The sequence below is a fragment of the Periplaneta americana genome, chromosome 11 (genome assembly GCF_040183065.1).
Source record: "Periplaneta americana isolate PAMFEO1 chromosome 11, P.americana_PAMFEO1_priV1, whole genome shotgun sequence".
NCBI lineage: Eukaryota > Metazoa > Arthropoda > Insecta > Blattodea > Blattidae > Periplaneta > Periplaneta americana.
In genome coordinates this window covers 117,171,412-117,194,610 of record NC_091127.1, presented here as the reverse complement: position 1 = coordinate 117,194,610, position 23,199 = coordinate 117,171,412, and the positions used below count along the sequence as shown (strand labels likewise).

Below are 23,199 nucleotides of genomic sequence, written 5' to 3'. Positions count from 1 at the left end.
ATTTTTTCACTGACTGTTCTACTTTGTGATGAAAGGATCAGCAGCCTGGTTCAAAGTATCTTATCAAAATTTCATCAGCACTTACATCATTTGAATTCACAATGTAAATCAAAAATGAAAATAATGTCCAGTTTTTGTTCTGGGCCGTGCAGTTGTCCAACCATAGAGTAATTTTTTTTAATAATCTCTCTTGTACTTGAAAAAAACTGTATAAAGTGCTTACGATTTCTTCTTTGCTTCTTTTAAAGAGAGCCTCGTGCCAGAAAGCTGCAAACGGCTTGCACATTTTTTTTGTTTTCTCCCAACAGGAACGAAGCTCCCATGTAGAGAGCCAAACACTTGTGAATATAGCTACCTTAAATGTATCCAGTCTTGGCAACAAGATAACTTTTTGAAGATCTGCACAATAAATTATTTTGTTAACCTCTTCAATTTTTTCAGCATCTTCTCTGTATTTGGCCCGAGATTTTGTTACTCTCTCAATATGTGTTTTCCACATTTTACAAGTTTAAAAATTAGTGTCCAAATTTTCTTTTATGTGGCTATTATTATACACATTGAAGATTTCACAATTTTCACATTCCTCATGCCCCAGTTTAGCAAAAGATATGTCCACTTCACTGGCTACCATTCGGTACTTTTCATATAAACATTTGTAATTAACATTATGAGTAATAAAATCACGATGGATGGCAGTCAGAGTTATATCACTTGGCAAATAAAGACAATTAGGTGCATGTTCCCTCCAGTAATGTACTAATGTGATATGGTAGGATTAAATGAATTTATGTGTCTACGAATAATTTCATTGTCCATTTTTTTGTCTCTAAAATATTTGTGCATATAAACTATCAGTCCAATAGTGATAACAATAAATATTATTTTACTTATGTGGTGATTATAATGGTGTTTCTAAAATAAGATTGAGCAGAATCAATATTCTGCGCCTTGACTACATAACAAGCAAATGAAAATTGTGACATGTTTTCAATAATAAGCTAGAAAAATTAATCGCAACACACCTTGCATATTAATTTTCATGATCAGCAATGAAATAATTATAAGAACTATGTTTAAAGGATGGGAAATAAGCATTCGGTTAGTGGCGATTACATTGCTGAGAACGGATTAAAACACGAAGGACTTGTTACTAATGCAGTTACGTCTAATTTGACTAGAATGACAAATAGGAAATACTAAGCGAAAAGAACGTATGTCTGAGAAACGGCCATTTTGCTTAGAAAAATGAACTTCCGCCAAATTCGCTTAGGAATTTATATTAATTTTGAGATACGACTTTCATTAAATCACATTTTAAAGGCACAATTCATTGAGAAACGGCCATTTCCTTTAGGAAATAAATATATTAGCATCTGAACTCTCCAATTATGTCAAAAACTGATTTTCAGAAAATCCTTGAGATACGCCCTTTTGGCTTGGGAGGGCAGTATTGTTCTTGCTGACATATGGTTCTGATGTATATCGCTGGCTGACTCGAGCAATGCCATGTACATAGATCTAAGTAAGAAGCGCACTGGCAGTGCACGAGATGTCTGTGAATGCACACTTAATCATCTCACAGCCTCCATGATTCCGGCATGAGCCTCTCGTTGCTGAGGTAATTTCCTTCATACTCCGCCTTTACACATTGCAACAGGCCATGATTGTTTGGCCAAACACCTGCATAGAATTGGAATATATCAGTCGCCTAACTGTCCATTGTGCAACTCAAACCAAGAAATGGATTCGGAACACCTCAAAATCTGTGCTTCAGTGGCTGGTCATGATAATATCTTTGAAAAATATTGGAGTGCAAGAGGTCAAATGACTTTATTGTCAAACGCCTGGCATTAGAAAACAACAACAACACATTGCATATACGAATCTGTGACAGGTTAGGGGGAAATTTTCAGTAACCTCTTACCTCACTGACAACAATTATCTTCAAATACTAAAAAAGAGTGTCTGTGTTTGTCAAATGCGCATGATCATACTTACGAAAATGCACTTTTCAGTGTCAGTGATTTATTTTGTGTGCACAAGGTTGGAATTTTGAAGTAAGAGGGAAAGGAAGGTATCCGTGTTCTGAAATTTATCCAGGTTAGGTTTGGTTAGTCTAAGCTTTTGTTAGTACTGTATATCTTGCATAGATGATCAACTGCATCTCCACAAAAATTCCCTTATAAATTCAACGATTTTCACTTCTGAAATTACCGTAACTACTTCAGTGGTGCCTTGAGATGGAAATTGAACCTGTGTGAATATGTTGCAGGACTTGAGAACTCATCCAAGGACGCCAGACTTGGAAGCAGAAGATGTTCACAAGAAAGCCAGAAAGAATTTACAATAAACAAAAGGATAAGAAGACAGATTATGAAGATTCTGATAATCAGGAGTCTGAGAAGGAAATTGTTATAGGTTGTTGTTGTTATCTAATGCTGGGCTTTGGCAACGAAGCCATTAGCATTCTTGCTCTCCAATATTTCTCTGTGGTGGATCCATCAGGTAGAACTTCACAGGTTTGTAGATGATCTTCAAGTTAATTAGCATAAGTGTAACCGTTTTTTAAGTGGGCACCAATGTTTTGTTTGTAATGGTGGTTACATCACCCGTTCACGTAAACCCCCAGTATGACTGGAGGGTCACATCTATCATTGGTTAATGGGTCCATCGGACCTGGCCGGAAGGAGTTTTAGAGTCCACCGACCTTTCTCACAAGCACCACTTGTGGAACATTTCTACGCCGTGGCAGGCCAGCATAAGAGATGAGATAGCATTTCCTCTATTTCTGATGGTGTGGTTATACTGCCATTACCCGGTCCCCAGAGCCTCATTTGTAAAAGCAGGTTGCACCACGAGCAGGTTGAGGATGGGAATTGGATAGGAGAGGTTATGGAATGCACTTCACTATCCCTTGCATCCCAAGGTTATAGGTTATAGCATAATGATTGTGAATATGTTAACAAATTTAATAACATTTTTCACTGCTTTGAATATATTTCGCTCTTTACCGACGTGGGAACTTACTCCTTCCAAATCACGAGAAGTTCCCCTGTTCATCTCCATTTAGGACACTTTTAACGTAGAAAATGTCGTAAATCTTAGAGTTCATTCCCTCAATTTTTATTATAGTATTATATACCTATACTCTGAAATTAATTTTCCTTCTTATTTTTCTTTTCTGGCTCTACTTCCTGGGGTGTGCCTAAATTTTTTTCTCTTCCATTCTTCCTTGGCTTTCAATTCTGTTTTATCACATCAAGATCTGGCTCTAGACTATATGCATATTGTCCTTGACCAGCATTAGTTTTTTGTCTCCTAGAGTGAAGTCCCCATTTCCACATTTTCTCCAGTACCCAGGGGTTCTTCATTTCACGTCATATATCTTATCAATCTTAATTTGTGAATGTATCGTGGTCTTACATTGTAGTATTCAATTCTTTGTTATACATTTTCTCTGTCCATTTCATTGATTTCATGTATGCTTCGAATTGGTGTAGTTGTATTCAACCTCTGCCGAAAATTTTAGCAGCACTGATTCGAAATGGACCCCTAATATTTTTTGAGAGCAAGACATTAGAATTGCGTGTTGGCTTAAGATGGAAATTATAGCCATGTGAATGTGTTGCAGATCTTGGGAAATTATCCAGGCAGGACCAGACTTGGAAGCAGGTCATGTTTACAAGAAAGACACAGAGAATTTAGAATAAACAAGAGGATAAGAAGATATTATGGAGATGCTGATAATCTGGAGTCTGAGGAGGAAATGGTTATAGCATAAATCTTAGAACTCGTTTTCTCCATTTTTATTACAGCCTTGAACACCTATACTTACTTATGGCTTTAAGGAACCTGGAGGTTTACTACCGCCACCCTTACATAAGCCCACCATCGGTCCCTATCCTGAGCAAGATTAATCTAGTCTCTACCATCATATCCCACTTCCCACCTCCCGGAGAGAAAAAGACCTTTGGGGAGGCCGAGATGCAGGTGGGAGGATAATATTAAAATGGATTTGAGGGAGGTTGGATATGGTTGTAGAGACTGGGACAGATGGCAGGCTTATGTGAGGGTGGCAATGAACCTCCGGGTTCCTTAAAAGGCATAATTAAGTAAGTAATTATGTTAGGTGAAGAATACAATGTGTGCAGTTCTGCATTGCGTAACTTTCTCCATTCTCCTGTAAGCTCATTCCTCTTAGCCCCAAATATTTCCCTAAGCACCTTATTCTCGAACACCCTTAACCTCTGTTCCTCTTTCAAAGTGAGAATCCAAGTTTCACAACCATACAGAACAACCAGTAATGTAACTATTTTATAAATTCTAACTTCCTGCTTTTTTCAAAGCAGATCGGATGACAAAAGCTTCTCAACCAAATAATAACAGGCATTTCCCATATTTATTCTGTGTTTAATTTTCTCTCGAGTGTCATTTATATTATTGTTCCTGTTGCTCCGAGATATTTGAATTTTTCCACCTTTTCAAATGATAATTTTCCAATTTTTATATTTCTATTTCGTAATCCACATCTGTGGAGTAACTGTTAGTGCTTCTGGCCGTGAAACCAGGTGGCCCGGATTCGATTCCCAGTCGGGGAAAGTTACCTGGTTGAGGTTTTTTCGGAGTTTTCCCTCAACCCAATATGTGCAAATGCTGGGTAACTTTCGGTGCTGGACCCTGGACTCATTTCACCGGCATTATCACCTTCATCTCATTCAGATGCTAAATAACCTAAGATGTTGATAAAGCATCGTAAAATAATCTACTAAAACAAAATAAATCTATTTCGTACTATGTTTTGGTCAGTGTTGAACATTAATCATTTAAATTTAATTGCAATTAATCAGTCAGTTAAAAGTAATCAATTCATAAATTAATTGCAATTAATTTTAATCATAATTAAGTTCAATTGTTAATTGCAATTGAATCTCATACTTATGTAATTGTTAGTTGTTAATTGTTATCAATGACTAAAAATACTATCTGTAGCAGAAACAGAAAACTATTTTTACGAACTATTAATACATTCATGGGGGAGATTTCTATACGCATGTACTGTGACTGATCACATGGCTTCACCGAATGCCATGTTGTGTGTCTACAGTGCTGTAGTGTGTACTGTGTGCAACATTCAGCTTTCACTACATTATAGTTGTTACCTGTGGAAATATAATGGTGGACACAGTAGGCTTATGTTGTGTATTACTGTATTTGCTGCTGTGTTTCCAACTTCCCATTGTGTATTTACAAATTGTACTACTTTATGATGTTCGATTATTATTGTTATTGCCAAGTCAATGATGTCTGAATATACTAGTACTGAAAGTGGCTTCATAAGAGAAAGGTTTTTGGTTGATACAAATAATACTTTGGTGGCAAGTACTAGTTCATCTAACCTCCACATAATTACTGAAGTTCCAGTGACTTTACTGGACGGTACTTTTTTCAAGTCTGTTCCTGAATCATCTACTTCTTCTAAGCTTGTTGCAATTTGTATTAAATGGCACCATAAAACTGTGGAAATAAAAGGTTATAGGCCCTAGTAATAAATTGTACTTCAAATTTTATAAGCCATTTGAAAAGAAAGCATAGTGACATTTCTGTTAATGAGTACAGGGCGTAATATATGAATTATGATAAGAGAAGTAAAACACTAGACTCGTGCCAATCACACAAAAATAAAAGCCTATTTTGTCCTAGAGAAATTTAATAAAGATGTAGCAAAGTTTGTTGTACATTCCAGGATACCATTGTGAGCGATTGAAGACCCTCCTTTTGTTACTGTCTTTGAAAATTTCAACACTGACAAGTTTGCAGTGAAACTCATGAGCCATTGGACACTTAGTCGTAAAATAAATGACATCTATGTTAACCAAATGTTTACTGCGAAAGAGGAATTGGAAAAGGTTAAATATATTTGCACAACTACCGATATTTGGTCCAGATACAAGAGGAGTTTTTTGGGGCTTACTTGTCACTGGATAAAAAATAATTTACAGAGAAAGTCATTTCCTTTATCCTGTGTTCGATTTCAAGGAACCCATAGTTATGAACACATCACAGCATTAGTTACTGAAATTCATGAGCTACTATTACAGATGGTGGGAGCAATTTCATAAAAGCATTCCATAAAGTTGGGATAAAGACAGAATTTATAAGGTTGACAGGTGATGACGAAGAATGTTCTGCTACTGAATATTACGAAACTTCCGAAAAAGTGATATTCATCCAATGCTTGATGTGGCTTCCGCAGATACAGTGAAACCTCTCCTTACGGACACCCCCAAGATACGGACACTCCTCATATACGGACAGATTTTTATGTCCCAACTGAAATAATATAGAAATATTGATAAATTCATCTTTTGGTTACTGACACTCTTAGACATGGACATGGACAGCTGTTTCACAGTCCTAAAGCTTGCTTTACCTCCTGACTGCGGACAGAACTTGGATTTCAAGACCTAATGTGTTACAAAAATGGAAAATTTAATTTTGAGAACTGTACAGAAATTCTTTAACATGAAAGAAGGCTACCACAAGCCCAGCCGGCTACTCCTTGTTAGCAGGAAGCAGGTGGATAAACAAAATCATAACCTGTGTGATGGGTCCAAGATTTCTGCGATCATGAAATTGTATTCGACACATGATAGGGTTAGTAGGATTATTCTCTTCACTTCAGTCAGTTCTGTTTCCAGAGACATGGCACCTGAACGTAAAGGTTAAGTTGAAAATTGTAAGTTACAGTACTGAATAACTGTAGACCTAGAATAAAATTGCATGGCACAGTACTGTATTTCCTTTTTCGGTCTTATCTACTGTACTTCAAAGTTGCAAAGAATTTACTCTAGTACAGTAAACTGTATTTAGAATTAAACTACAGTAATACATTTCATTTAAGACCAGCCTCATGGTCTAATGGTCAGAGCTTCTGGCTATAGTTCATGAGGTCCCAGGTTCGATTCCCGGTTAGAGCACATGAATTTTTCCTTAAAGGGGATTATTCCTGTGTTCGTCCATGGTCTGGAATTTAGGTTAAGTTTAGATTTAAGACCTCTCCTGGCACCACATTATCATAATCATCCTATCACATCATCGGGGTAATGTAACTCCGCCTTCCAGGCGCCCCAACCTCAGAAGTGGGTTACAACTAAGCCACGGCCAGGAGAGAAGACCAGAAATGTCGAAAGACAACCTGGTGGCATTGGATTAAAAAAAAAAAAAAAAAAAATTCATTTAAAGTGTGGACGGGTGCATAATGTATATTATAAATTTACAGATAGTTACGTCCCTTCGATGTACGTAAATGGAAGGTTTCACTGTATTAATAATCCAAATATTCATCTACCTTCTCATTTAAGATGCAATGCGCATAAACTGAATTTGTGTGCTACTACTGATATCAATAAGGCACTGAAAAATCCGAATAATGCAAATTTGTCAGAAATGCATAAATAAGTGCAATGTTTTATGGAGAATGAAAAATTATCTCAAATCGGCCGATAAGATATATGTGGTCTTAGGACATACTCTTTGCCATCCAGGAGCTACAAGAGGGAATAGCATATTTGATTCTTTGAAACAAATATCAGGAGTCAAAGAACATAGTCCTATCTTATTAAAAAAGAATCTGGGTTTAAAAATGCGCTGATGAAATCCAATTTTCAGTACACTGAGGAATTTTTACTTTGTACACAACTTGTGGGAGAGACATTAGATATTTTACAAGGCCAAAAACACCTACTAAGGAGTTCTTCTACCATGTCTTCTAGCAGTGTGGTGACGATTACAAAAAAAATTAATCAAAGACATTCATCTATTGCACTGCACTTGCTGTGGCTTACTAAACAGTGGTGAAGAAAGATTTAAAGATTTTTTTTTAACTATCCACTAATGCAGCAGAAAATGCTGATGTTGCAGCTTTGTGTTTTCCTAGATTTAAAAGCAGATGATTGTCTTGTATCAGCACTTCATATCAAATTAAAAGCAAAGGTTAGTTTATATAAGTTCTAGTAAAAGAAATTATGAGCACACCCAAACAAACCAAAACTGGCGAGAACCAAAAACCAAATATTTTTTTGGTTTTGATTCTGATTCTGAAGTTGAAGTACCGAGACAGTGTCCAAAATGAAAGGCAGAACTCTTCATTTACAAATTTATTGCTGAAGAAACTGAAGATTTGGACTTATTGCGAAGATATCCGGAAATAAGGAATGTTTTTATGGGATTCAGCACTCCACTGCCTTCTTTTGGACTAGTGAAAAGAATGTTTTCTTATGCTACCATGATCAGTCTTCCTAAAACACATAAACTTTCTGACCAAAAATTTGAACGAGTTATATGGAAGGCAAATCTAACAAACAAGTTGCAAGAAGATAAATCTAATTAAACATGTGAATGCAGTTCTATAATGTGTGGAATAAAAGTTCTTGTTTTCTAATGATAAAATACACGTACTTGGCCAATGTTACAGTGTTCATAAAATCGATAAAATACATTAAAGGAGATATGTTACAGTTGTATGAACACTTTATAATTTTTTTAGTTGACCAACTTTTCTTCACTAGCCATATTTAATGACTAGCTGTACCCGTGCGCTCTGCTGCACTTGTTAGAAATAAATATAAAGTAATTACATAATTAAAATAGGACATCTGGTCCAGGGAACATTCGTGTTTAATAGAAGGATAAATCGTTTAATATGTCATTTAATTGAAATTGTATTTCAGTAATTAAAATGCGATCATTTTGGTCCAGAGACCACTCATTTAGTTCAATGATAATTCCTTTAACATGTTTCTTAATTGTTAATACATACAAATAATTAAAATATGATCATTTGGTTCAGAGAACATCCAGACAGACATACATACATACATACATACATACATACATACATACATACATACAAACAAAAATTTCAAAAAAGGGATTTTCGGTTTCAGGATGGTTAATTATACATGTTGTTGTCCAAGGCCCCTTATAGACGAAGCCATTTGTTTTTATATAATTGCAGCGACTTAGATGGCATTATATTAATTTTAAAACTCATTTATCTCATTAAATATCAGTCCTATCAAAATTTTGCATAGAATAAAACTTATCGAAAATGACCTTTAAAAAAACCTTTGTTATGTAACATTTTTCATGAAAATTAATAAGGGAGATATGTTGAATGCCATATAGCCTAAAATCTAAGTTACAACGAACTTAATTTAAGTGAAAAGGTAACAAACATCCAGACAGACAGACATACAAACAAAAATTTCAAAAAAGCGATTTTCGGTTTCAGGATGGTTAATTATACATGTTAACACCAATTATTTTTGGAAAATCGAAAATTACCAGAAAAATTTTGGCTACAGATATATTATTAATATAGATAAAATACACATGTTTGGTCAATGTTACAATGTTCATAAAATCGATAAAATACATTATAGGAGATTGTTACAGTTGTATGAACACTTATAAAGTGTTCATACAACTGTACCATATCTCCTTTAATGTATTTTATTTCTTGTTTTCTAGTTTTTAAATTTAATCTTGTATTTATTTGGTCATTTATTAATTGCAAAGATTAATTGCAATTACAGTTAACAATTAACACTTTTACTTATATCCAAGCAATTAACAATTGCCAATTAATATTTTAATTGTTAATTGTAAATAAAAAAAGTAAAATGGAATTCAGTTCTGAATTATTAATTCAATTAAATTTTTCCTAGGACTGGTTCTGGTCACAAGACATAATAATGTATTTTGTCTTTTCAGGATTTGATTGCTTCAAGTAAAATTCCCATGTTTTCCTTAATAGTTGGTGAATTTTCACCTAACATATTCACGTCATCCACATAAAAAGCAGCTGATGTAACCTGTTCAATTCCAAACTAACTCTGTTTTCCTGGACTTTCCTAATGCCATATTCTAGAGCGAAGTTAAAAAGTAAAGGTGATGGTGCATCTCCTTGCTTTAGCCCGCAATGAATTGGAAAAGTATCAGACAGAAACTGCCCTATACAGACTCTGCTGTATGTTTCACTGAGACACATTTTAATTAATTGAACCAGTTTCTTAGACCTATACTCTGAAATTAATTTTCCTTCTTATTCTGGTTTTCGGGATGGAAGTTAGCACTTTCACTGCTTGGCTTTCTATTCTGTTTTATCACATGACGATCCGGCTGTAGACAGTACATGCATGCTGTTTTTGGCCTGCATTAGTTTTTTCTCTTCTACAGTGAAGTCACTCTTTCCATATGTCCTCCAGTAAACTGTGGTCCTCCATTCACGTCATATGCCCAACTGATTTTCATTTATGAATGTATGAGAGCAAGTCATTAAATAACAGGAATTTTATTATAACTATTTTACTTACAGAAAAAGTGTTTGTCTTATTTTTTCTGCATGGTCACCCTGTTTTGCAACACACTTGGTTCACCTGTCCACAAGCTTGCTCATGCTCTCAAGAAAAAAGCCTTTTGATGTGACCCATAACCAACTTCACACTGCCTTCATTACCTCGTCGTCATCTGCAAATCCCTGATCCACAAATGCTTTCAAAGGTCTAGCAAGTTAAAGTCTGATGGCACCAAGTCTGGACTGTATTGTGAATGTTTCAGCATTTCAAATTTCAGATCATGTATGGTATCCATTGTATGTATAGCTGTATGGGAGAGGGCATTGTTGTGAAGTAGCAGTACTCCTTTTGAGAGAAGTTCCTGGCATTTTGGTCATATGATGAGCTTCACCTAGCTTGCCAACATGTCACTGTATCGAGCACTATTCACAGTTTGACTCTTTTCGTGGAAGTGCATCAGTATAAGGCCATTGACATCCCAGAAGATTGTCAGCCTGAATTTGCCAGCAGATGCCTGTGTCTTGAAAGTTTTCTTGGCTGGAGGTGATGTGTGCTTCCACTCCAGCAATTGTCTTTTACTCTCTAGTTCATAATCGTGCACCGAGGACTCATGTTGCTCCCTCTGACCACAAAAAACTAATAACACTTTGTTGCTCTTCTATGGTGCAAGTCAACAGTGCAGCAGCCATGTTGTACGAGCTACTGTGCAGGTGCATACTGCTCAATCGTCAGGACACCTTCATGGCACATTGCTAGGGTAAAGTGACTGGAAATACAAATATTCGTTGTGTATAAATCTCCAAGAAATTTAGAATAGAATTCCTGTTATCTAATGACTTGCACTGATGATAAATGTAACAATATCCTCGTCTTATGTTATATTATTCAATTCTTGGTTATACCATATTGGCCCGAATCTAGTACGACCTCGAATATAATATGACCCCCAGATATTCTCTTTAGCAAAAATAAAAATATTACACTTTATATAATGTACACATTGAAAATGTTATAGAATGAAAGAAAACTAATAAATTGTACCTTTACTTCCTGTAGTACCGTAATTTATTTCAAATCCTTCATTACTATCCAATGCAGAATCTCGTTGGTGATTAGATTGCAATTGTTGACTAAATTAATAGCCCACATTGCATCTTTGTACAGTCGTCTATAATAATTATTTACAGACTTTTGTTTTCGTATTTTACATGAATTTACTAAACCTCCAAACAAACTTTAAACATGTTAAAATAAATTTAACCGTATGAGAGAGAGTATGGTAATATTATGGTACCGGTACAGTAACAAAAATCGGTAATAGGGTAGATCAAATGGAATGTGTGACCTTGACAAAGCGGCAGGCCCAGTCCTGTACGCGTCACAAAAGAAGGCAATGTGCGATACGATGATAGTAGAGCCTGCATAGACATCTTTCAGATTTCAAATGGCTTAGGCCTCGATTACAATAAGAGTATGGTTTTTGTGGTGCTGTTTTTATGCAAGAAACATCGTATTAAATTCGGGCCACTATTTCACTGATTTCATACAAGATGTGATCAAAAAAATAAGGTAAGTTTTCAGCTTTGCAGATATATTTCATTTTACCATGACATAATTTTAATCCCCTTCAAAATACTCCCCTCCGACACACCACACTTATTCCTACGATCTTTCCACTGCTTGAAAGTCTCTTGGAAGTCCTCTTTCTTAATTACACTTAAGACCTTTGTTACAGAGTGTTTAATTTCTTCTATGGATTGAAACTGGTGTCTTTTCAATACATTTTTTAATTTTGGAAACAGCCAAAAGTTACAGGGTCCTAGATCAGGGAAATACGGTGGGTGGGGGATCACTGTGATCGATTTTTGTGCCAAAAATTTGAGTCACCAACAGTGCCATGTGACTGGGTGCATTGCCATGGTGCAGGAGCAAGCTGTGATTCATGTTCATATTCTCTGGCAGAATAGTCTGAAGAAATCCGTAAGACAAAGAGGTTTCTGATGAGATATCTCTAATTATCATATGTCGGTTAGCCCTAATCAAATCCCGAATTTTCGCTACATTTCCATCTGTAAGTGATGTTGACGGTCGCCCATGGCCTGGTTCGTCATCCAGTGAAAAATTGTGGTTTGAAATCGTTAAAACCACTTACAAACTGCCTTTTCTGTCACAGCAAGATCACCATAGACTGTTTGTAGCTTTTGGTGGGTTTCCTGAATCAGGGATCCTAGCTTGAAGCAACATTTCATGCTGCTGCATTGCTCGAATTTTGACAGTTTTGCAAAATGAACAATTCTTGAAAACATGATTTGACTTTCTCACCCCTCATGGGATTCTGGAATGCATCAGGCGAGTGGTTTATAGCTTGGCAGTTAGCTTGAAGGTGAGGGTAGACCCCCCCCCCCCCAACCTCAAGCACCCCTTAACAGTTTGTGTACCTTATTTTTTATCACACCTTTTGCTATGAGGTGATATAGCTGCAGTCAATGTTCACCGAAAATTTTAGCACTATAGAATGGATTAGGACCTTTCAGTCTATTAATTGTTGAAGGTGAAGTATTAGAATTGAGTGGTGATTTAAGATGGAAATCATAGCCGTGTAAAATATGTTGCAGGTCTTGGGAAATTGTCCAGGGAAGCCAGGCTTGGAAGCAGAGAATTTAGAATAAAGAAGAGGATAAGAAAAAAGGTTATGGAGATGCCGATAATCGAAAAGGAAATGGATATAGCATAATGACTGTGAGTACTATAAATCTTTGACTAAATGTATAAATGGTTATTGTTCCATCGAATTACTTATCTATTTATAATACACCATGCTTTTCACATCAATTCCCATATAAGGAGTCATTTATTACATTTTTCATACTTTTTTTATGCACATTTTCAGACATTTAACCTATATCTTACTAAATTTCTTCTAAATCCTTCCTTATTATATTTGCAACATGTTCTACCATATTGTACTCCATAATTGCACACCATAGAAGATTTTTAATATCTCATCTTTGTGTATTCTATTCTAAAAACTTTTATATAAATAATTTCGAGGGAAAAATTGTTCCGGGGCCGGGTATCGAACCCGGGACCTTTGGTTAAACGTACCAACTGAGCTACCCAGGAACTCTACCGGACACTGATCCAGTTTTTCCCTCTATATCCACAGACCTCAAAGTGGGCTGACAACTTTCAAGCAACCAGCTGGTAGCTCAGTTGGTAGAGCGTTTGTACATTTAACCAAAGGTCCCGGGTTCGATACCCGGTTCCAGAACAATTTTTCCCTCGAAATTATTCAAATCAACTTTACAGGGAGTTATACCTGAAAGCTCGATTTGCAACTTTTATATATATTTTGTCATTACCTACTGTTATTATATTTTATGTTAGGGACTTGGTTATTTAAAACCCTAATGTTACGTATATAACCTGTATTCGTAACTATATTTGTCACAATTTAACATTTTACAGTCTCATCAATTTGTTTACTTATACACATATTAAGGATAACTTGTTGAATTAACCACTTATTAATGTGTTCGTTACGTGTTATTTACCATTGTGAACCTGATGATGCCATTTTCAATGGCGAAAACGTTTGTCTCTGATAAATTATTAATATATTCCATTTTCCCATATTTAATGGCTTCAATGGTTTATTATAAATAGGCAAGTAATTCGATGGAACAATAACTATTTATATTTTGTAATATTCATACTTATCAGACCAAATATGTCTTTGAAAAAAATCTTTGAGCTCAGTTTATATTATAGCGTTATTGCCTATACTATGCAGTTAATTTTTCTCCTTGTTCTTATCTGGATCTACTTTCCGGGGTGGAAGTTAGCCTCTGCTGTGTGCCTCCATTTATCCCTCTTTCAATCCTTGTTTTACCATCCTGCTTTATGACAGCAGGATCCGGCTATACATGGTTGTTAGCCATTTTTATTCTCGGTATCCTGCAGTCTTTCATTTGGTCCAGATATCCTAGCAATCTTAAGTTTCGAGATTAATGAATCTAACAGTAGTCTGTCTTACATTATATTGTTCAGTTCCTGATTATACATTTTCTTCGTCTCTGTTCACTGTCATTTATAGATCCGAAAGCTGTTCTAAGAAACCTGCGTTCAAATGACTTCAGGATAAAGTCTAGAATCCGAATAATGAATTAAGACATTGTTGTCCAAAAGTAATAGCATATGCACAGCTTTTACGAGATTAAACATTTAAAAGCTTTGTTAACAAATTGCTCTGTATGCCATCACTCCTTTGATCCCTTTCTCCCTTTCTTTTTTTTCTTCTCTCTCTTGTAATTGTAATTCCTATTCTCAAACCAGGTAAAGACAAATTGGCCCCAAATCATATAGACCGATATCTTTAACATCCTGCATTTATAAATTACTGGAACGCATTGTTCACAGAAAATTAACCTGAACACTTGAAACTTTCAATCTTTTAAGCCCATATCAGTTTGGCTTTAGACCATCATGTAGCATAACTGAAGCTCTATTATATTTTGCTCAAGACATTTATAAAGATTTCACAAAAAAGAAGACCATATTAGGTGTACTGATAGACTTTGAAACTGCTTTTGATCATACTTCACTCAGATCCATTTTATTACAATCTATGAAACTTGGTATCAAGGGCAGAATGCTAAGATTTCTACATTATTTTCTTAATGAAGGAACAATTCAAACCTCGTAAATAATCATGCATGTAGCGACGTGTGAACAGGATTCTCAGGGTTGCAGGCACAGCATTTTTTATATCGGTTTTGTTGAAACTTTTGCTGCAGTTGCGACCAGTATTGCCGCTCAAATATACCAATGATACTTTTATTGTTTGGATATATTTTAATGTTAGATGTGATGAAAATAAATGATTTGTAACAGTTACTAAATGTACAACACAGTCTGAGTATATTCACTAACAATATAATCCATTTTTTTAATTTTCTGTAACATAGTTTCAAACAGGAGGATTGCCAACATTGATTACGTGAATATGCTGTTGGTTATCATTTAAGTATATAGGCGTTTTTAATAGTCTTATAGTAGAAATAATGCCAATTCCTGAATACTAGTTAGGACAGAAAAGCAAATAATAAATAAGTAAGCTATCTCATGAGTTTCATAATAATGTGAACATAACCACAAAATGTATATTGAAAAGTCAACACGGAGATGGAAACCTGCAGCTAGACTGTGGCTGCAAAAGTAGCGCTCGGGTTGTGCAGCACGAAAAGTAGTGTGCAGCACGCTACTTTTGGCTTACGTGTGAACACGACATACAACTTTTGCAGCTGCAGTACAAAAGTTGCACAACAAAAATAGCGACGTGTGACCCTACCTTAAGCCCAAATCCCAAGAAGTCCAAGTAAAATATGAGCAAGATAATGTTGAGACAGATTTTCTAAGAAAATTTTTGTTCTTCTGCATCACTTCTGAACCTTGTCATCAGTGCATAAAATAATAGAAAACTACTGCATTATGTCCTCTTCCATTAATCTAATTTTCTGGGATTCCTTGTTATGTGTTCATTTTTTAAAACAACATACCTCACAGCACCTGGAAAATAACGAAAATAATATTTATACTATTTACAGACCTGGCCGAGGTGATGTCAGTAACCCCAACAACACCAAATTCTGGTCCACCCAAGAAGACGACAAATCATTTTTTGATGTAAGTAAACCAAAGCACACGTTTATCAACTTCATATACCCACTTTTGTCGAAAACGTATTTAGTGTTGTTTTCTATTTAAGTAACAGTTTAAGAAGGCATATCTATTCAACCAATATTGTTTGCCTGGAAGTGCACTATTGTCATCCTCAGTGACTGAGAGGGAATATTGACATATGAATCTTGTGTGCTTAAGCTGACATCATGTATAATAAATATTTCCGAAGTAAAAGTTCCTAAAATTAATAGTCAACTGCTGTGGAGTAATGGTTAGCATGTCTCACCGGTTGGGACAAGTTATCTGGTTGAGGTTTTTTTTCCAGGGTTTTCTCCCAACCCATTAAGAGCAAATGTGGGTAACTTTCAGCACTAGATCCTGGACTCATTTCACTGGCCTTATCACCTTCATCTCACTCGGACATTAGATAACCATAGCAGTTGATAAAGCATCGTACAATAACCAATGAAAAAAAAAATACAGTCAACTCCGGATATAGTGCATATTTCGTGCACTATATCCGAGGTTCACTAAATCCGAAGTGTCTCTTCCCTAACCTTAAATGACAGGAATGAATGAAATTGTGAACAAGAGAATAAAATACTGTACAGTAATTAAAATATTTCATTTTTCTGAAATGGATTACACTGTATACTATATACTGTTACTCACAATTGATTTACTTAAACTATGCTATTAACCCATGTCCGCTTGCGAAACATCATGTTCAATGTCACTTATATTCGCCATATCTCCCAAAGAAAACACTTTAGGCTTCGGCATTCATCTTTACAGTACATTCACTGTTCGAACACAAGAAACAGACTGATCAGGTAGAAATGACAAATGCTGGACAAATACTGTTTTGGTGTGACTGTGTACTCAGCCTTGGAATTTCCCGGGTCACTTACTGGAAACTGGGAAGGGTTGATGGAGTTTGAAAACCATCGCAATCTTAACTTCATTTATGCTCTGGACATAATGTCCGTCCCCTGTTAATAAAAGAAGCCAATTTCATTTTCCATTGTTTTGATGCTATCCGTCATAATGGAAATGTTTCTGATGGTGGAGGATTAGAAATAACAGTAGAATAGTGTGCCTGAGAACAGAATGGCAACCCTTCGACGGTGGAGTGAGGCAAGGTCGCCATGCATTGCCTGGATTTACAGTACAGCTCATTGTCTAGGAATCACTAAACCTACCTTTGTCCTTTGAATAAAGGAGTAAGAAACTTAGAATGTTGTTCTCAACACATTCTTTCAATTTTATACAAGAAAGTCTGACTTTAAATAAGAATTTGTCAGGATACAACTCTTGTAACTTCAATTTTTAAGGTTCACTATAACCGAAGTGAGGGTTCACTATAAACGGAAATATTAATGTACTTTTTAATGTATGTGGGTTGGTACCAATGATTTAGGTTCACTATAGCCGAATGTTCACTATATCCAGAGTTGACTGTAAATAGTGTCATGATTTCTAATAAATATGTACGAGTATTAGAATAGAATATCTTTAATCTGTGGTGCTACACCCCTTTAAGGGCTCAGACTGACTAGCCTGCTGCTGGCCTCATGTTCACCTGCTGAAGCAGAGGTGGATGATCATCCAACGAGATTGGAGGTATCATATGGTTAGCATAATGATTTCCCCCCCCCCCCCCAGCCATTCGTAACTGGATTTTGCTATAGCTCGCACAAGAAATGATTACCGAAAAGCAATGATGGCATTGCTGCCTGTTTTGACATGTGTATGTAGGCACGCCGAGGGGGGAGAGGTGCGAGCCGATGGAAGTACTGTCTCTTCCAAGAAGATTAACATATAAGGACAACGCTGTGGAAATAAAGAACGTAGCAAGAGAAAAATTCGAAGCTAATTAAATACGCAACATATGTTTACGAATGAAATAATAATACCGTGCGATACAAGACATGTTTCACATGCAATGGAACAAACTAAAGTCGTAATGTAACTATCACAAGGCAAGACTGATTCTATCGATGTCATTTCTCTTCCGACTGTACTCTTGAACATCATTCAAGTTATCTCGTGACCTTTCCTCTCGCCCGCTCTTCCTTATCGCAGTGTTTGATTCGCATTCCTTCCGTCGGTAATCCGTACTTGCGAGACCTATACCTATTGTAGCTCTCCAAGTGCCTCATAATGTTGGTTGGAAAACAGTCCCATACACTGACTGAAATTTCATGAGAAAATTTTTCGTTGAGGACTCAAAGCAGTACGCATTCCGTAATGCGAGTTCTGAACAGCATGCCTTTAGACCACGACATCACGGCATGGGACAGAATAGAGTTTTCATTATCAAAACCAAATCTTCGTAAGTAAGCATATTGAGATGTCATCCTTTCCTTATTTGTCAAAACAGTTACCACTCAAAAACGAATTGAGGAATTTTCCATTTCTTCAGACCAGTCGTCATCGTCCTCAGAGTCACTGATTTACAGATTTATGACTCTTGCAGTAACTTCATAACAATACATAAACACATTTATGTCATAGTCTGCAGCTATGATGTTCTTATCTCACAGAATATTTCTGATAGCTCCTAATTTTATGCCCCCATGTTGGATAATAATATACAGAATAGTTCATAGTTTTAAGAAAAATATCTATTTTCTGATAATGTATGTTTCATATTCACAGAGTAAGCAGTACTGACAGATAAGTATTTCCATTGTGTAGTAATATAACTTTGAGATATGAAGAGATGCCACTCATCATGAATATGCTTCCAATCTAATGATAGCATAAATCATTCGCATCACTGCAGTAAATAAGGCTTTTAATGTATCTGCTGACATTAGGAAAGTCCAGGATAACAGAGAGGGTTTGGAATTAAATGGGTTATATCAGCTGCTTGTTTTTTCGGATGACATGAGTGTGTTGGGAGAAAATCCACAAACTATTAGGGAAAACATGGAGATTTTACTTGAAGCAAGCAAAGATATTGGTTTGGAAGTAAATCCCGAAAAGAGAAAGTTATTGTTGTTTTCTAATGCCAGGTGTTTGACAATAAAGTCATTTAACCTCTTGCACTCCAATATTTTTCAAAGATATTATCATGACCAGCCACTGAAGCACAGATTTTGAGGTGTTCCGAATCCATTTCTTGGTTTGAGTTGCACAATGGGCAGTTAGGGGACTGATATATTCCAATTCTATGCAGGTGTTTGGCCAAACAATCATGGCCTGTTGCTAATCTAAATGCAGCTACAGACGATTTTCGTGGTAAATCGGGAATTAACTGTGGATTTTGATGCAGAGAGTTCCATTTTTTCCCTTGGGATTGTGTTATCAAATTTTGTTTGTTGAAGTCTAAGTATGTAGATTTAATAAATCTCTTCACGGAGTAGTACGTAGATTTAGTAACAGGTCTGTAAGTAGCAGTGCTGCCCTTCTTTGCTAAAGCATCCACATTCTCGTTTCCCAGGATTCCACAATGGGATGGTATCCGTTGGAATACAATTCTTTAATTTAGTGATATTAATTGAGAGAGCATTTTAGTTATTTCTGCTGTTTGAGATGAAGGTGTGTGTTTAGAGATGATCTGACAATATAACTGCATTCCTAAATTTATTGATGTGGCATAGAAGATTCCTGAGACATTCACTTATTGCAATGATTTCACCATCAAAACTTGTTGTTCCATATCCAACAGATCTATAAAGTGAGAAGAGACAGCACATAACACCTGCACTGGCACCTTGTTCTCTCAGTTCTGTGGAGGTACCTAATGTTAATTGTCTCTAAAGACAATTGTTTCAGTATTTCAATGTTTACTTCTGATTTCAGTATTTCTTCTGTTAAATTTAGATTATATTCTATATTTAATAGAGTTAAAGGGTTGGTTTAATTTGTAAGTTTTCTTTTAAATTCGGGATATTGATTTTCTGTTTTAATTCTTGAACAATGGATATGAAACTTTTTTGAGTTTTCAATCTACAGAGAGGACTGTATGAATGCCGATTGTTTCCTGGTAATCTGATAATTTTTTCATATTGAATCAGTGCTTTTTCTTCTATTGTCATTTTGATGCTGTTAATATTAGTGTGGAATCTCATAGAATCTATTGGCGTTGTTTTGATTCCACCAGTAATGAGTCTGAGAGCTTGGTTTTGAACATATTCTATGTCGTTTATGAAAGGTGAAGTAATTAAAATTTCTCCGCAGTATGTCAGCACTGGCTGTATAAACATTTTGTATGTAGTGTTCAAAGTATTCCTAGAGCATCCCCATTTCTTTCCTGCTAGTCTTTTTAGAAGGGAGAATCTTTTACGAGCTTTTTCAGAAATGTATTTCAAATGGTTGCTCCATGTTAACTTACTATCGAAAATAACTCCAAGATATTTGGATTCATAAGTCCTAGGAAGGTGTTGGCCATTGTATTGGATATTGAATTCTCTTTCCTTTTTACCGAGTGAAAATATTTGGTAGTTACTTTTGCTTAAATTGAGTGTCATCAAATTTGATGTATTCCATTCGAAAAGAGAAAGTATATGATTATGTCTTGTAACCAGAACATAGTACGAAATAGAAATATAAAAATTGGAAATTTATTCTTTGAAGAGGTGGAAAAATTCAGATATCTTGGAGCAACAGTAATAAATATAAATTTTACTCGAGAGGAAATTAAATGCAGAATAAATATGGGAATTGCCTGTTACTGTTTGGTTAAAAAGCTTTTGTCATCCAGGCTGCTCTCAAAATATCTGAAAGTTAGAATTTATAAAACAGTTTATATTATTGGTTGTTCTGTATGGTTGTGAAACTTGGACTCTCGCTTGAGAGAGGGAACAGAGGTTAGGGATGTTTGAGAACAAGGTGCTTAAGAAAATATTTGGGGCTAAGAGGAATGAAGTTACAGGAGAATGGAGAAAGTTACACAACACAGAAGAGCATCCGTTGTATTCTTCACCTAACATAATTAGGAACATTAAATGCAGACGTTTGAGATGGGCAGGGCATGTAGCGAATATGGGCGAATCCAGAAATGCATATGGAGTGTTAGTTGGGAGGCTGGAGGGAAAAAGACCTTTAGGGAGGCCGAGACATAGACGGGAGGATATATTAAAATGGATTTAAGGTAGGTGGAATATGATGGTAGGGATTGGATTAATCTTGCTCAGGATAGGGACCAATGACGGGCTTATGTGAGGGCGGCAATGAACCTTTGGGTTCTCTAAAAGCCATTTGTAAGTAAGTATTAGTGTACTGGTAAATTAAAGTGAAATTGGCATTGTCGCTTCAAAGTAATTTATCATCTTTATTTGATTATATTATCATTTAAGTTATTATTGTTCTATAGTGACGGATTTTAAATAACACAAGTTATTTTATTAAAGTTAAAATCTCGTCGAGCGTAAAAACAAGCTGGAAATACAGATTGAAAATCCATATTAAAATATGACAGTGTACAGTATTATGTTTTTTTTTTATTATTATTAATTTATTTCTTAATGATAAATAGTGACCTGATGATATAAATTGATTTCTCTTTCTTCTATTACAGTTGTCGACAAATAGGCGGACATATAATTTCTGTGCAAGTGATGCATCTACTGCACAGGAATGGATAGAGAAAGTACACACGTCTCCAGTGAGCACATGAAACCACCGAGAGACAAAACAAGGATTACCAAATGTGATTAACAATGATATTTATTTGATATTTTTTCCTCTCTTGTTGTTAGCGATCCATGAAGGATCCTAATCCCATTGTGATAGTTGCAAGGAGATGTTTTCTCATTTGCTTGCTTGCTGCCGTTTAACGGACTGTGTTCTTTCCCTCTCGTGTTCAGTGTGTTAAGTGAAATGTGTATAATTCATTATGATGGAAATAGAGCTGTATTTTAAACAATTTATTAGAAGCAGCAGCTCATTCCCTGAAAACATTTTATATAGTTTGTAAGATATGTCAGAAAATAAGAAAAGAAATAGTCCATCGAAACCCCTGTTTAACTATATCTGAGGGGACCACAAAAAAAAAAAAAAAAAGTTTTAAAAGAACTGCCTAGAAGAAAGTGTTTGCTACAATAACAACTGTTCCGCAATCGCAGAGCGAGAGAGAGAGAGATAGTTTTGTTGTGTATATGTTTTTATTAATACTAAGAGATATTGTTAAACAGTGGCTTTATGGATCTCAGATCTTGTGACCCCCACTGAACCGAATGTCAAGGACTATTCATTGTCTTAGTGAAATTTCTTCTGCTCGACGGCTTTCATATGGAGCAAATCGTCTTCTCTCGTATTAATTTCTTAATAGAAGGATAATTTCTAAATAAAAAACATAAATGTTTAATGATTATGCATATGATGTATGAATGACCGAATGAGATATATATCAGTGTTATATCATTGTATTTTTAGCAAGTGAGGTTCCAGAAATTAACAAAAAACAAGAAAATAAAAGTCACTTAACTCTAGACTTTTAAAAAAATTTTGTGAGTTAAAATATATTGAATGATGGGTTCATTTGACTTTCAAAAGTAATGCTTTATTCTGAAAAACAAATGAAACAGAGTATTATCACAGTCTACTATATACAGTCGCGAAGCTTGAGGTGTTTTTTTGCAAATCTCGTGATAAAGCGCTCCAAGCGGTTAGCAACTATAAACAATAGACTGTCCATGGTCGACTTTGGACTGTGTCGTATTTCTATCGAGTGCTAGCTCGTTGCGTATTTCACATTGATGCTTGTGAAATGTTCGTTATTGGTTGTAATGAAAATGTTAATGGCTAAAATATAATAATTGGAATAATAATATGGGACGAGGAGGAGATGTTTGTAGTGCTATAAATTGTAGCAACAGTAAGAGAAAGAGGCCAGAGTTATCCTTTTTCCGATTTCCGAAAGATTCAGAAAGGTTCCTGGGTTTCCACAAGAATGCTGTGCAGAAACAGAACTGTTAATTTGAAGTTCTTTGTGACTGTTAGAATACATTATATCCTTAAATTTCACAATGAAATGTTTCAGTCTAACCGAAAGGACATTAGATACCGGTTAAAGTTCTGTCACTTAGGCTGCTAAATTTCCAGAGAAATAAAGGTTAGGTCTACTTTTTTTTTTCAGAGGATATATTTTTAATTGTAGCTATTAATTTTGTTATTATTTTTATGTGTTACTTTACTAAAGACGTAGAAA

General features: G+C 35.5%; 1 protein-coding gene across 3 annotated transcripts in view; it reads left to right on the top strand.

Moving 5' to 3' along the window:
* LOC138709264 (uncharacterized) overlaps window positions 1-22,064 on the top strand; it is a 293,926-nt gene extending 271,862 nt beyond the window's left edge. Inside the window, exons 2-6 of one of the 3 annotated variants that reach the window (XM_069839922.1) lie at window positions 2,419-2,519; window positions 3,632-3,769; window positions 12,974-13,097; window positions 15,965-16,043; window positions 21,568-22,064. In XM_069839922.1, coding sequence (XP_069696023.1) covers window positions 2,436-2,519; window positions 3,632-3,769; window positions 12,974-13,027 — 276 coding nt within the window. In that variant the 5' untranslated portion in view covers window positions 2,419-2,435 and the 3' untranslated portion in view covers window positions 13,028-13,097; window positions 15,965-16,043; window positions 21,568-22,064. Of the gene's footprint in view, window positions 1-2,272; window positions 2,520-3,631; window positions 3,770-12,973; window positions 13,098-15,964; window positions 16,044-21,567 lie in introns of all 3 variants that reach the window. The other 2 variants (XM_069839921.1, XR_011334892.1) reach the window with 2 other exon arrangements.
* The last annotated feature ends 1,135 nt before the right edge of the window (window positions 22,065-23,199 follow it).